General features: G+C 39.7%; 1 protein-coding gene across 3 annotated transcripts in view; it reads left to right on the top strand.

Moving 5' to 3' along the window:
- The window catches only part of ttc28 (tetratricopeptide repeat domain 28), a 626,907-nt gene that overhangs the window by 369,940 nt on the left and 240,449 nt on the right, over positions 1–16,518 (top strand). For all 3 annotated transcript variants that reach the window (XM_068005926.1, XM_068005925.1, XM_068005927.1), the window contains 2 exons: positions 3,280–3,427; positions 4,917–5,189. In XM_068005926.1, coding sequence (XP_067862027.1) covers positions 3,280–3,427; positions 4,917–5,189 — 421 coding nt within the window. The remainder of the gene's footprint in view (positions 1–3,279; positions 3,428–4,916; positions 5,190–16,518) is intronic.

The following is a 16,518-nucleotide window of genomic DNA, read 5'->3' as shown; positions in this document are numbered from 1 at the left end:
AGTGAGTTATGCCATTACTTGCGTTGCACAATAATTTACCGGGACATGTGTGCAGCACCGCCAATAGCTTCGCCTAAGCTGATAAAAGTTTGTTCTTCTTGCTCAGCCCACCATTGCAGTCAAGGGCGATCATCAATTTGCTGGATTCACGCCATTATCTGCGCCGCATCCTTTAAGGCTGAAAAATAATGGTGTGAGTAACCTGGTATTGATGTGCTTTATGGTCCTCACATGACTCTCAGCTTGAATATTAAGTAGTACGTCAAAAATGATCTGCTTTCCTTTCTACTTGACAGGCGTGTTGATGCTCGTGCTTGATCATGCGCAGCTTTAAAAAGTCTCTCAGAAAGCAAAGTGCAATTTTAAAAAAATAAAAAATAAAGTTCTGGGTTAAGATCATCAGATTTTAGATACATGATGTGAGAGGGACCATTAAAGCTATGGAGCCTCACTACAGGAATCTGAAAATTGTTCTCAGAGCATTCTTTCTCTAATTCTCTCAGTTTTAGCAATCTTTTCTTGCCAGTTTTCTCATCCAGAGACCAGTTAGTGTCTGAAGACAATTAATTTCAGGAACCCCATGGTGTCGCTTGAGGTTCCATGGCCAGAGACTGAACCGATCCCGCTACCACCACCTTCCCTCTAACCCCCCCCCACCAAGAATGTACAGGGAACAAAAGTCATCTGAGGTGCTGTCAGAGGAGCTGTGCATGCACAGACTGTGCTTCACCAAAGAAGCAATTGGCCACCTCTGTGGGATGCTCCATGAAGACCTAACACCTCCCACAGGACCTTGTCATTGGCAATGAAGGTGATGACGGCCGTCAATTATTACAGCTGCCGTTCCTCCCAGTCAGGCACTGGAGACCACTGTAACATCAGCCAAGGAGATGTGTGTTGGGTGGCTGTTAAGGAACTTATAGCACTATTTGAAGAAGCGTAAAAAGCTCTTTTGCTGTCCATGCCCACATTCCTCCCTCAACCAAATTAACTGGCCATTTGCCTCATTGATATTTTTGGAATGTTGCTGTGTGATAAATGGCTAGCGTGTTTGCCTACATAACAACAGTCACTGCATTTCAAAGTAACTCATTGCATATGAAACACATTGACCACATGTTTCAGAGATGTAACAAGGTGCTATGCAAATGCATGTCTTTCTTTCTTTCTTTCTTTCATTCTTTCCTTCCTTCCTTCCATCCATCTATCTATCCATCCTTCCTTCCATCCAAACATCTGAAACCTCTCACTGGGCTGAATGTACTTACTAAGAATAAAAGTGGCTCAAAAAGTCAGGCAGGTTATTCGAAAGAAAGGTAGATTCTCAAAATTGAAACTCTTGCCACTGCTGTGCCTTGCAGGTAAACAGAGCTTTTTTCCCCCATTTTTGTGGTGCCATTATGCTTAAATATTACATGCTGCGCAGCAGGATTAGCCAGCTTTTTCTCAGTTATACCGGTAAAGTGGTCATTTAGCCGCTTAATAAGTGTGAAAGGAGTATTATTACAGGTGTGTCATGATTGGTTGGTTTCTCATTCCTTTCAATGAAATTAAGTTTTATGAAATCCCCCTCTGGGCAAATCGTACTGAACTGACACTTAAATTCTATTTAAAAAAAGGCATTTTAACCCAAATAAAAAGATAGAGAGAGAGGAATGCATGGCCCAAGTTGAAGCAAGTTACTCTAACCTTGTGTGGAGCAAATTTGGAGTATTAAGTGCGTTTTTGATCATTACCTTCAAAGGGACATGATGTATTGCAGAGGGTTTAGTGAAAAGTGACAGTGATGATTCCTGGAATTATGGCTCCCAAATCATAAGGGCAGATGTGCAGAATTGAACTTGATTTCACTGGGAAAAAAAGATGAAGAGAATACGATCCAGGTCTTGAAAGTGCTGAGAGTTACATATGCAGATGGAAGCAGGTTATTTAGATTGTAAGCAGAGAACTTGAGGGCAAAGATTCAAAATTAACAAGCCGCAAGTGAAACTAGACATTTGGGAGCGTATTTTCCGCTGCTGATTAATTTTCAAGAAAAAAATAGAGATTACCCACTCTATACCTGTCTCTACTTTGGGCTATAATTAATGAACAGTGGAAAATGTACCTTTAGAAGAAACTGTCTCCCCAAAAAAGAAATGGATGTTTGCAGTGGACACCCAGCAAAGGCAATTAATGCCATATCAATATACTCCTTCAAAAAGAAAGGAGTCGTACAACACCAGGTTATAGTCCAACAGCTTTATTTGAAATCACAGGCTTTCGGAGCTTTCCCCCTTCGTCAGGTGACTTACCTGACGAAGGAGGAAAGCTCCGAAAGCTTGTGATTTCAAATAAAGCTGTTGGACTATGACCTGGTGTTGAATGACTCCTTACATTTGTCCACCCCAGTCCATCACCGGCATCTTCACATCATGCCTTCAAAAAGAGATAGATAAAAATAAGTTTAGGAACAGGATTGATGGTTGTAGTAACAACTTAGATACTCCACAATTCTAGTGCTGATGGAGGTGGGAAGATGTCTATGATGGGTAGCCAGCCAGGGTTGCTTTGGGCTTCGGAAAGTATTCATGCTGACGTTTCCATCAGGAGGTTAAGTGTTTGGGTAGAGTCCATGTCGGGATAGTTTATTAATGGCCTGTGAAAGAGAAAGGTTTGATAGCCAAATAACCTTTCCTTATTCAATATTTTATGTTCTTATATCTTTTGGGTCTTTAGTGATTCAAAATGTATCAATCATGTACCCTTTTAAACTATATGTGTTTGTGTTCTTGCAGAAAGAAACATTTTGTGAATTAATTTACTCATTTTTAAAAAATAAATTGAATTAAATGCTGTACATCAGCTATGGTGCCTGCTTGTGTATTATGTGGAAGCTGAGCTATCCCAGGGTCCAGTGGATAATGATTCTGTGAATACAACTGATTGTGTTGTTACCCAAAGGATCCAAAGGATTATAACCAATTCCTGTGCCATCACAGTCCAGGCACAGTATGTGATTTAGGCCAAGATAAAGAAAGACAATCTCACTAACTCAGACAAAATGGCTGGGGAAATAAAAATAAAATATGCTTAAGGGGAAAAAAGAGGAGTGAGCTCCCTGAAAATATTATCCTCGGTGGAATGCACGAGTCCATGGACAAACATAATTAATAATTAATTATTAACTATTAAATAAATGATGCATTAATCTCACTGTGAATAATTTTATAGATAGAGCCTCAGGAACAAAATAGGGGTGAAAACTGCCACTTACATTGTCTTTGTCCTTCTTTGCAGGCATACTTCCGACAGGGTGTTGCTCTCCAGTATCTCGGCCGCCATGCAGATGCGCTGGCTGCATTTGCATCTGGGCTGGCCCAAGATCCCAAAAGCTTGCAGCTGCTGGTCGGGATGGTGGAAGCTGCCATGAAGTCTCCACTACGAGGTATGGTCACGCAAAATGCTGTTCAAGTAATTATTAGATCACCGGTGAGACAATAACAAGATTGCATTTAGCTATCCTAGTGCAGTAAACCCCCCCAACCCACCAACCCCCCCACACCCTTACGTAGAACCTTAAATTTGAATTTCAGTTCCACTCTCTGCAGCTCTTGTTCCTGCTCCTGTGATTGTCATTTTTAATTTGAAGCAAGGTTTGTTTATTTGAACGAAACAATACACTTGCCTTGCTGAACCATGAATATACATCTGCCTTGGTGAAACATGGATGTACACACCCATGGCAAACTACGCATACACACCTGCTTTGCCAAATCGTGGATCCACACCCGCTTTGCCAAATCATGGATCCACACCCGCTTTGCCAAATCATGGATATAAACAAGTGATTTGGCGAGCCATGGGCAAACATTCGTGGCAAACCATGGATATACATCTGCATTGGTGAGCCATTGATATGCTTGCCGAAAGAGAAAGTTTAATTTTCTTATAACATTTGACTGATAAACTAGAAGAGCTTATGCACAATGCAACAATGCAATATCCGTGCAGTTTATTGCTGTGTTAGTGAGGGACTCACCTTATGTACAACTTATTGCCTGTGAGCAATGATGGTTTCTTCTCATCAGGCCTTACTCTCCTCTGCCAGAACTGTGCATTGCTCCAGGATCTTCCTGTAGTGCAGAGATAGCTCCCAACTTCTTTTCTGTACTACCAACTGTCTCTTTAAACCTCTCTCCTCTGTTCCCTCCACCCTCAACTCCTACAACAAATTCGAGGAGCTCATAGACATCTTTGTCACAAAGATTGAGACAATCTGTTCTGCTGCTTCCCCTTGCCCGCCAAGCCATCCAGCCGCCCCCCCCCCACCCCGGGCTCCAACCTTTTTTCTAGCTCTGATCCTATGTCATTCTCTAGTTTCACTTCTATCTCCCCTGATTACCTCTCTAAACTCAACTTGTCCATGAAACCCACCTCTTGTTCCCTTGACCACATTCCCACTTAACTGCTGACCACCCAGTTTTCCTTCCTAGCCCCCACGCTAGCTGACATAAATGATTCTCTACTGGTACTGTCCCCTCATTACAAACAGGCATCATTACCCTGCCTCAAAAATGCACCCTCAATCCCTCTGTCCTTACAAACTATCACCCCATCTCCAACCTCCCCTTTCTCTCCAAAGTCCTTGAACGTGTTGTTGCCACTCAAATTCGTGCTCATCTTTCCTGAAATACCATGCTTGAATCTCTTCCACCCCTGCTCCTCCTGGCTTTACGGCATGGGTTTTATTTAAAACAACATTTTTTTTAACACTCCATCGGGCAGTGAGCACCAATCTGTAACTTTCATTATATGGTAGGATACCAAGGTTTAGTGGTACCAGCTAATTATCATACTGATATAAATTAATGGCCATCAGTTTTTGCATAGTTTCAATAAAATTAATTGATTATAATGTATGATTTGTCTTATAGAATCCCTGGAACCGACCTATCAGAAGCTACAGAAAATGAAGCTGGACAAAAGCCCCTTTGTGGTCGTATCTGTCATTGGCCAAGAGCTTCTGACAGCAGGACACCACGGTGCCTCTGTAGTTGTTCTGGAGGCTGCCTTGAAAATTGGAACATGCAGCTTGAAACTTCGTGGGTCAGTGTTCTCTGCCCTAAGCAGTGCTTACTGGGCATTAGGGAATACAGAGAAGAGTATTGGCTATATGCAGCAGGACTTCGATGTAGCCAAGACTTTAGGTAAACCATGCAATTATCTTACTTATGAATTGATTAGGGGTTCTAAAAAGTTTGAATGCTATAAGACTTCTAACTTAATTTAACAGCACCACAGAAAATAAATCCAGACATTCTGAAGAAGTTTGGGTTATTATTCATTAAATTTAGATAGAAAGATATAAAATGATTTTTGTTAAAGATTGATTTCAAATTAAAATTAAATGGAAAACTGCTTTGCCTGCAGATGTTGAATTGTCTCCAGACTAGCACCAAATATTGGAAATTGTAGTGTTAGTGATCACTTCATCCACTTATACTTGTTCGGTTTGGGAATTTTATGGGGGGATAGGAGGCAGTGTGTTGCTCGAGCAGGTGCATCCTGTCATGTCTCTAAGCAGCTGTAATGTAACACAGGGATGCAACAGCACAGCAGCCTTCTTAATTAGAATTTGGAAAAGGTGATACAAGAACAGATCCCATTTGATTGACTTTGCAGTTCAGTCTCCACAGTGATTGAGCATTTGTTTCTTTTTCCAAAATGTTAAAATCTGACACCAATTTTGCATGGCTGCCCTGGCATAGAATTGCAGACAAGTGAGCCAATACTCATTAAGTAACTTGTGTCCAAGTGATAATTATGAGATTGCATGTGGATACCGACTATGTTACTATTAATTATCTTTTTGGGGGTGGAGTGCATTTATTCAGAATTTTTTGTTTTACTTTTTATGCCACTTGTGTGGCCTTTAATTCCACAGAACAGAAGTTGTTCAAATACCACAGCTAAAACAATGTTCTTAGCCCCTCTTCCCCCTACGTTACAATTCTGGCCGCCATATTGGTAATTCCTTGACTGGAGAGAGGTGTTAAATAATGGAGCCCCAGAGGGAAAAAAAATGTGTGATGCAATGACGTAGTGCAGTGCAGTGAAATGCTGGGATGTGGGTTGAAGGCTACAATTCATGTTGAGTTCCTAGATACCATTATTCTATATATAAACCCCCTTGATTAGATTCCAGCCTGTAACTCACTCCAAGGAATTTATTATTAAGATTTCTTCTAGCTGCTCTCTATAGCAATATTGCTGATGCATTTGTGAAGATTTTCTCTGTTTGGTACTTTTTGTGAAATTGTAACCAGTACTTATAGAGCATGTTTCCAATTTCGCTCGCATTACTGAACAGAGAAATCTTCAAGAACTCATTTAGAATGTTGTTACAGGTAGTTATCAGAGGACATCTGAATATAAATCATCTGAATTCCTCAATTCAATTCCAGTCTGTAATTCACTGCCAGGTATCCACTATCTATCTATATCTATATTATATAAAAATCTTGTGTTTATCACGTATTTTCCCATTACAGTGTAACTCAAAAGATTTCTGCGTCACACATGCAGTTGGCTGGTCTAAATTTTGTATTCATAAAACAGCAACAAAATATGAATCAAATATAAGGAAAGCAGGTCAAAATCCAGAGCTACCAGTGAGGAACTACTACAGACATAATGAAAGCAATGAATCAAGCATGAGCAGTCAGCAAAATCTGCCAATAAAAGAAAGGAGATGGGACAAGAATTAAATCACTTCAAATATTTGTTTGAAAATCCATGTGATTGCCATCAGTGAACTTACTAATGACAATAAGATTTGAAAATTTTTTAAAATTACAAAATTCACAAGAAAATGATTAAACTTATTTATACAGTTGCCTTTTATAGGTTTGAAATGGCAATAACAATATTTTGCATCAGGGCTCTGACTCTCTTTCTCTCAGAATTCTATGGTGAGAATTCCTGGTGCTTCCCTGAGCTGTCAATCTGTCATTTAAATGAAGAAACTCAACCAAATAGCCAACTACAACTCTCAGAATGGCCCTCTGTGCAAGCAATCAATGTACTGCAATTCCCAGAATATAATTTGAGTTACCTCCCTTTTGAGTCTAATGAACAGCACCAAATTTTGGAGCTGGCGAGGGGGACACATAACAGACCAGGATTTTTTTTTATGACTTACAAAATTGGCCATCCAGAGAGCATGTCAGAATATTCTGTTTATAGGCCTGACCTCCTCCCCCTCAAGCGATGGAAAAAGACTGAGAAATGACAGCACTAAAAGCCAGGAAGCCATTATTAGGACAGTGATAGTAACTGTGAATTATTTTCTGTATCAAATCATCAACACATTAAAGAAAAATGATTTGATGAATTATATTCAAGGGTTGTTTGTTAGCACGTGCAGAAATTTATTTATGGAATTGTGCTATCTGAGGGGAACAAACTCCTTTATTTCTCTATCTACAGTGGTTGAGGAAAGTACTATTTACATATTCAATTTATTTTAAGTAAGCAATGATATGAGAGATCAAATATGTATATATATAAAAAATATAGTCTTGTAACTAGTGTGTGTTGGTTACAGAAAATTCCTGGTTCTCTGACATTTTTCAAGAACCAATCAAAAAAACATTTACTGCACTGTCTAGGGGTACACTTCTCAGAAGCTATTTTCCAGATCCTTTCAGAGGTAATATATAAACATTATGGCTAGGATTATCCACTTCAGCACTTGCCAGATGTGCTTTTCCTTCCACCAAAAAGAATGGGTGGATGATGAGTGCAGAAGCAGAAGATCCTGGCCTATAGATTTATATATGGGTGTTTTTTGAGATGTGCCCATCAGACTTCAGGCATCACACTTTGTATAAAATACCAACACATCACAGCTGAGTATTCTTTTAAAAAAAAATACAGAGAAATAAAGCCTGTTGTTTCCTGTTGGTTTTTCTGACATTGAGATAATCTGGCTCTTCCCCAAGGGGAAGAACTAAACAGCTCTCAATCTGGAAATTGTTTTAACTGTAATTAGCCAGTAATTGACCTCAGGGTGTGCCTATTTAGACCATGTTCTTACATGGAGTACCTAACCAATACCTAACCTGAAGGGAAAGGCTAGATTAGCAGCTAAACATTATAACTGTGCTTCCCACTGCCTGTGAGCAATGCCATGGAAAATTAGCCAGTTCTATATATAAACCATCTGAACTACCTCGATTAGATTCTGATCTGTAACTCACTTCTGATGATCCATTATTCTGTGTGTGTTAGGTTAATAAAGGCATTTAAATAAAATGAAATGAGCTTTGGCAGTCACAGAGTCCTTGTTGGAGTGGTTTAAGTGAGCGCAGAAAGTTAAGCAAATGCAGACTAAACATGGATTCATTGAAATCTGTGAGGTTGAATGAAATTAAAATAATTAAATTGAAAAGTGATGAAAGTACTCCTGGTAATAGTACTATAAAACAGGAAAAAGAGATTTCACTGAAAACACACCATGTTTCACTGGGATTGTGTCAATTATACTTGGGATTTATTCAGAACTCTTATTTGCTTCTTTTACTCCTTTTAGTAACAATTTGATGCCTTGAAAGTGGTTCCAATGCTTCACTTAGGGCCATGAAAATGATTATTGCTGATTGACAAAGTGCCAGCTGATTATAACATGACTCCCAAAGGCCTCAGTAGAATCCCCATTATTTCAAATGGATTTTATGGCTCCAGAAAAATGAAGGTTCAATAAGTGCTTGGGCATGCAATGTAAAATGGTTTGAGATATTTACAACAACAAATTGCATTTCTGTAACAATCAGGAAAGCCTGAATAGGCTGGGGCGCTTTTCTCTAGAAAAGAGAAGGCTGAAGGTGATCCATTTAAGGTCTTTAAAATTATGAAGGGGTTTGACCGGTAGACATAGAGATGCACAGTTATAACATTTAGCTATTAATCTAGCCTTTCCCTTCAGCGCTATTGGTTAGGTACTCCACTTATGGGGGGAGTCCAAAACTAAGGGCCATATGATAGTCACTAATAAATTAAATAAAGAATTAAGGAGCACAGATTCAGGAGAAACTTCTTTACCCAGAGAGTGGTTAGAATGTGGAATTTGCTGCTACATGGAGTAGTTGAGGCAAATAGCATAGATTCCGTAAAGAATAAGCTAGTTAAGTACATGAGGGTGAAGGGAATAGAAGGATATGCTGATAGGGTTAGATGATGTAGAGTGGGAGGTAGCTTGTGAAGAGCATAAACACCTGCATAGACCAGTTAGGACGAATAGCCTGTTTCTGTGCTGTAAATTCTATATAATCCTATGTAACATAGAAAAATGACCCAAAATGCTTCACAGAGGCTTTATCAAAAAGAAATGAGAGAAGCAGAGAGGTTTTAACTGATCACCAAAGGAAACTGAAGGCAGCAGACCCATGAGTGGTAACTACTTGCCTCAGATCAGTCCTATTCAGCTATTTTTTTGATGTGAGAAAATAACTTCTTAAACTAGCACAATGTAAATAACTGCACTGTATTCCCCCATTTCAATGAAGGTAGCACACTGGGTTGACATAGGCCAAAAGAGTCCCTTTGGAGTGCAATTGTTCTTGAACATCAGTTTCAATAAGACCTATTTGTTCAGAGACAGAGTGAGAGCAATGTTCTTTTCATCCCACCCTTCCATCTCCATAGTGGCAGCTAAAGCCATGTAAATACTCCTTAGAGATTGGAAAAACATGTAGACCACGGTGAGACTTGAGACAGACCACTCCCAATAATGATGTTTGGAAGCTCTTGCATTCCGTGGAGATTTTCTTTGACCTGCATTGTCCCAGTATGTCTGCTCTACTCATTGCCTTCTGAAATAGATGAACAGAGAGCTCCACACAGGAGAATTGTAAATGGGATAATTTAAACTATATAAATGCTTAAAAAATAAATGTAAGTATGTTGCTCATAGATAGTTCAGAACCTGAAGCACAGGTTTTGATATTTACTGAGGTCCTACTGTAGCCTAAATGCTCTAGTACTTTGCCCATCACTATAATACAACAAATTTACTGAAGCAATGTATCACATGTCTGAGATAAGATAACATTTTTATATACCTTTCTGCTCCTGAAAGATATAGGGTTCACAGATATAATATTTGTAGTACTATTTACCTACTACTCTGCAAGACTTAAGTTGCAGGTGACTTTTGGTTGTCTTCCTTTCTCAAACCTCTTATTCAATTATTTATATTATTTTTTTGTTCTACCTCCCACACAAGATTTGGGGTTCTTTTTGAACATGTCACTGCTGTAGCACTGTCCAGTGATCTTTTTATTTTTGATGTTTTTTTTCCCCGCTCATATCACAGTTGTTTGTAAAACTTCTACCTTCTCGTCACAGTATAGGTATTGTAGTTCCATTGGAGCAAGATGAAAAATACAACTCCCATGCTATGTCCTTATCTCTCACGTACACAATTTTTCCACAGGAACTAGAATTTTCAGGTGCTTTTCTACCGGGTTGTTATGTGACTTGGCTTATCATGGTGCACCCTGGGCTTTGCAGTCACACAGCAGCAGAATGAAAATGTCAATTCCCACAATGCATCTCTCATCTTCCCCCTCCCCCCCCAACCACACAATCACTCACATTCACATACAATCTTTCCATAGCAGATAGAAATTAGTAGCTCCCCAGCTGCTTTTTTGAACTCAGCTTCCAGATACAAGTGCAGGCCCATCTTGGGGATCAACCAACTATCAACTGAGAAAACCAGCTCAGGTGTTTTAGTATCAGAGATGGTAATTGCAGTGCATACAGCTTTATGACCCAGTGTGTCAGAGAAGCAACAAGACTGAGTGCTCATCTTAACCTGGTATTTGTAAATGGTTGAGATAACGTACAGGAGGTGGAAGTTGAAGCATCCCTGGGGTGACAGCAATCACAGAATGATCAAGTTTAACAATCTGGAAGTCAGAAGTGCCCACGACCAAGAGCCTGGGATATGACTTTAAAGGGGGATACATTCAATGAAATAAGGGAACAAATAAAACAAATAATTTGACAACACTTCAGTGGAGGGAAAGTGGAATACCTTTAAATGCATAATGCTGAGCATGCAGGATAAATACATACCATAAATCAACAAACTCAAACTAAAAAAAATAGACCCAAAATGCATTAACAAACAAATTAAAAATGATTTAAAGAGAACAAATCACCTCCACAAAGCATACAGGGGAGAAAAAAGAAGTTCACTGGAATAAACATAAAAACATGCAGACGTATATTAAAAGGGTGAGCAGAGGGGCAAAGAGAAACACAGCAAAAAAGCATAACAGCAGAGGCTAAGTGTAACAGTAAAAATTTTCTTACAGTAATACGTCAGTAAGATGGCAGTCAGAGAAGAGGTCAAATTCATAAAAGATGCAAACAGAATTAAAACTGAGGATGAGCATATAATAGTTAATATTTTGAAAGACTAGGTCCTCTAAATATTCACAAGGGAAGAAATGGATAAGATGCCTTCCCAAAACAGAGATAATCAAAGTAAAATCAATTATTTTTAATATAAATAAGATGGAAGTCAAAATCAAATATTTTGATATAAATGAGATGGATGTCCGTGTCCTAAGCAGGCTAAAAGGGCTCAAAATAAAGAAATCCCCTTGGATAGATGGTATTTATCCCAGAATACTGACAAACACTAGAGAGGGGATTTGTGAAGCACTAAGGGCCATTAAGTGGGAGTCACTAGACACGAAGTAACCATTAGTTTGGAAACAGGCCTATATGATGTCATGTTTAAAAAGAGCGATCGAACAGGCACAGGCAACTACAGATTCAATCGTCTTACTTTCATTCCGTGTAAATTAATGTAATTCAGTATCAGGATTAAAAATGAGGATGATTATTTGTACAATAATATAGTAAATAGCCAACAAGAATTCAAAAGGGAAAAATCTTGTCTGACCAACCCAAGTGAAACTGTGGAAAGCCATACGACATATTGTACCAAACTTCTAAAAAGCATTTGAGAAAGTTCCAGATAATTGGCTATCAGTCAAAACTCAAAGCTGTGGAGATTCAGGTTAACCCTGGGAATGGATAAGAAACTGGCTGAAGGATAGAAAACAATGAGTACTCATTAGGGGAGTTATGTTCGGATGGTGCCGCAAAAGTTCTGAGTGTGATGTCACAGGCCTCGATGTTGGGACTAGTACCGTTTACTATAAGACCATAAGAGATAGAAGCAGGAGTAGGCCTTTCGGCCCCTCGAGCCTGCTCCGCCATTCAATGAGATCATGGCCGATCTGATTTTTAGCTCAACTCCACTTTCCCGCCCTTTCCCCATAATCCTTTGACTCCCTTGCTGATCAAAAATTTGTCTAACTCAGCCTTGAATGTATTCAATGACTCAGCCGCCACAGCTTTTTATGGTAAAAAATTCCAAAGATTCACGTCAATCTGGGAGAAGAAATTCCTTCTCATTTCCGTCTTAAATGGGCAACCCCTTATTCTGAGACTATGCCCCTTAGTTTTAGATTCCCCCATGAGGGGTAACATCCTCTCAGCATCTACCCTATCGAGTCCCCTCAGAATCTTGTATGTTTCAATAAGATCTCCTCTCATTCTTTTAAACTCCAATGAGTATAGACCCAACCTGTTCAATCTTTCCTCATAAGACAACCCTTCCATACCCGGAATCAACCTAGTGAATCTTCTCTGAACCGCCTCCAATGCAAGTCTGTCCTTCCTTAAATAAAGGCACCAGAACTGTACGTAGTACTCCAGGTGTGGTCTCACCAGCACCCTGTACAGTTGTAGCATGACTTCCCTGCTTTTATACTCCATCTCCCTAGAAATAAAGGCCAATATTCAGTTTGCCTTCCGGATTACCTGCTGCACCTGTATGTTGATTTTTTGTGTTTCATGTACGAGGACATCCAGATCCCTCTGTACCACAGCATTGTGTAGTATTTCTCCATTCAAATAATATTTTGCTTTTTTATTTTTCCTCCCAAAGTGGATGACTTCACATTTTCCCACATTATATTCCATCTGCCAAATATTTGCCCATTCGCTTAAACTGTCAATATCCCTTTGCAGACACTTTGTGTCCTCATCACAACTTGCTTTTCCACCTATCTTTGTATCATCAGCAAATTTGGCCACAAGACACTCTGTCCCTTCATCCAAGTCATTGATATATATTGTAAATAGTTGAGGCCCCAGCACTGAGCCCTGCGGCACCCCACTAGTTACAGATTGCCAGTTTGAAAATGACCCTTTTATCCCGACTCTTTGTTTTCTGCTAGTTAGCCAATCCTCTATCCATGCCAGTATATTACCCCCAACACCATGAGCTCTTATCTTGTGCAGTAATCTTTTATGTGGGACCTTATCGAATGCCTTTCGGAAATCCAAATGTACTGCATTCATTCGTTCCCCATTATCCACCCTGCCCGTTACTTCCTCAAAGAACTCCACTAAATTTGTCTGACACAATTTCCCCTTCATAAAGTCATGTTGACTCTCCTTGATTGTATTATGACTCTCCAAATGTCCTGCTACTACTTCCTTAATAATGGATTCTAGCATTTTCCCAATGACAGATGTTAGGCTAACTGGTCTATAGTTACCTGCTTTCTGCCTCACTCCCTTCTTGAATAGGGGTGTTACATTTGCAGTTTTCCAATCCGCTGGGACCTTTCCAGAATCTAGTGAATTCTGGAAGATTACAACCAATGCATCCACTATCTCTGACGAAGGAGGAAGCCTCCGAAAGCTTGTGATTTTCAAATAAAATTGTTGGACTATAACCTGGTGTTGTAAGATTGTTTACATTTGTCAACCCCAGTCCATCACCGGCATCTCCACATCATCCACTATCTCTGTAACCATTTCCTTTAAGACCCTCGGATGCAAGCCATCAGGTCCAGGGGACTTGTCAACCTTTAGACCCATTAGTTTACCTAGTACTTTTTCTCTAGTGATAGTGATTGTTTTTCGTTCCTCCCTCCCCTTTGCTCCTTGCTTTTCTACTATTATTGGTATATTATTAGTGTCTTCTACTGTGAAGACAGATACAAAATATCTGTTCAATTCCTCTGCCATTTCCTTGTTTTCCATTATTATTTCCCCAGTCTCATCCTCTAAGGGACCAATGTTTACTTTAGCTACCCTCTTCCTTTTTATATACTTGTAGAAGCTTTTACTGTCAGTTTTTATATTTCTTGCTAGTTTACTCTCAATTTATTTTCTCCCTCTATTATTCTTTTAGTCATCCTTTGCTGGTTTTTCATGTTTTCCCAATATTCGGGCTTACCAGTAATCTTTACCATGTTGTATGCTTTTTCTTTTAACCTGATACCATCCTTGACTTCCTTAGTTAGCCATGGTTGGTTCACCCTTTTTGTGGCGTCTTTCCTCCTCACAGGGATATATTTTTGTTGCGAGTCATAAAATATCTTTTTAAATGTTTGCCACTGCATCTGTTTACCCAGTCCACTTTAGCCAGTTCTGCCCTCATTCCTTTATAATTGCCCTTATTTAAGTTTAATATAGTAGTTTCAGACCCAAGATCCTTGCTCTCAAACTGGATGTGAAATTCCATCATGTTATGATCACTGCTTCCCAAGGGATCCTTTACTTTGAGATCATTAATTAATCCTGTTTCGTTACCCATTACCAGATCCAAAATGGCCTGTTCCCTGGTTGGTTCCCCGACGTATTGGTCTAAGAAACAGTCCCTAATACGCTCTATGAATTCCTCCTCAGGGCTATTTTTGCCAATTTGATTTGTCCAATCTATGTGAAAGTTAAAATCGCCCATGATTATTGCATTACCTTTTTTACAAGCCCCCCTTATTTCCTGATTAATATTTTGCCCTACAGTGTAGCTACTGTTAGGGGGCCTATAGTTTTCCCAATCTTCAGGCTTGCCAGTAATCTTTGCCATGTTGTATGCTTTTTCTTTTAACCTGATACCATCCTTTACTTCCTTAGTTAGCCACGGTTGGTTCACCCTTTTTGTGGAGTCTTTCCTCCTCATTTTTTTATAAATGGACACACAAACTCAAAGCAAACTGGTCCAATGGAATTGAAGGAAGCAGCTCGGAAGTTACAGAATGATTTGGACAAAATAAGTATGTGGGTAGAACAATGGAAGATGAAATTTAATACAGATAACTGCAACATACCTCACATTGGAACAGATACTCTGGTGTTCAAGTAGTTAAGAACGAAGCTGAAAGAGACCTGAGTCTTAGTAGTCATCTATGTTAATGACTTGGAATCTATATTAATGACTTGGATGAAGGAACCGAGTGTACTGTATCCAAATTTGCTGATGATACAAAGCTAGGTGGGAAAATAACCTGTGAGGAGGATGCAAGGAGGCTGCAAAGGGATATAGACAGGTTAAGAGAGTGGACAAAAAGGTGGCAGATGGAGTATAATGTGGGGAAGTGTGAGGCTATTCACTTTGTAGGAAGAATAGAAAAACAGAATAGTTTCTCATCATTTAAAAAATATTAAATGTTGGTGTCCAGAGAGGCTTGGGTGTCCTGGTACAAGAAACACAAAAAGTTAGCATGCAGGTACAGCAAGCAATTAGGAAGGCAAATGGCATGTTGGCCTTTATTGCAAGGGGGTTGGAGTACAAGAGTAAGAAAGTCTTACTACTATTGTACAGGGCTTTGGTGAGACCTCACCTGGAGTACTACGTACAGTTTTGGTCTCCTTTTTTATGGAAGGATATACTTGCCTTCGAGGCGGTGCAACGAAGGCTCACTAGATTAATTCCTGAGATGAGAGGGTTGTCCTATTAGGAGAGCTTGAGTAGAATGGGCCTATACTCTCTGCAGTTTAGAATAATGAGAGGTGATCTCATTGAAACATATAAGATTCTGAGGAGGGTTGACAGGGTAGATGCTGAGAGGTTGTTTCCCTTGGCTGGAGAGTCTAGAACTAGAGGGCATAGTTGCAGGATACGGGGTCGGCCATTTAAGACTGAGATGAGAAGGCAGTTCTTCACTCAGAGAGTTGTCAATCTTTGGAATTCTCTACCCTAGAGGGCTGTGGATACTAAGTCGTTGAGTATTCAAGGCTGAGATAGATAAATTTTTGGACTCTAGGGGAATCAAGGGTCATGGGGATCAGGCAGGAAAGTGGAGTTGAAGTTGAAGATCAGCCATGATCTTACTGAATGGTGGAGCCGTAGAGTCTACTGCTGCTCCTATTTCTTATGTTCTTATGTAGACTTGACTCTAAACATGTCCATCCCAATGCAGAGCAGCAATCAACAAAGCCAATAAAATGTTGAGCTACATAGCTAAAGCAGTTGAATATAAGTCAGAAGACATCGTGATCAAACTGTACAGTTTTCGTCAGATCACACCTTGAATACTTGAGTACTGAAACACAAGGGAGACATTCAAGCATTGGAGGCAGTGCAGAGAAGGACCATGAGGCTAATCCTTAGTGTTGGAGTTCTGAGTTATGAGGAAAGACTGGAGAAATATGAGC

The sequence above is a fragment of the Heptranchias perlo genome, chromosome 25, assembly GCF_035084215.1.
Source record: "Heptranchias perlo isolate sHepPer1 chromosome 25, sHepPer1.hap1, whole genome shotgun sequence".
Lineage (NCBI taxonomy): Eukaryota > Metazoa > Chordata > Chondrichthyes > Hexanchiformes > Hexanchidae > Heptranchias > Heptranchias perlo.
This window is presented reverse-complemented; position numbering and strand designations above follow the sequence as displayed.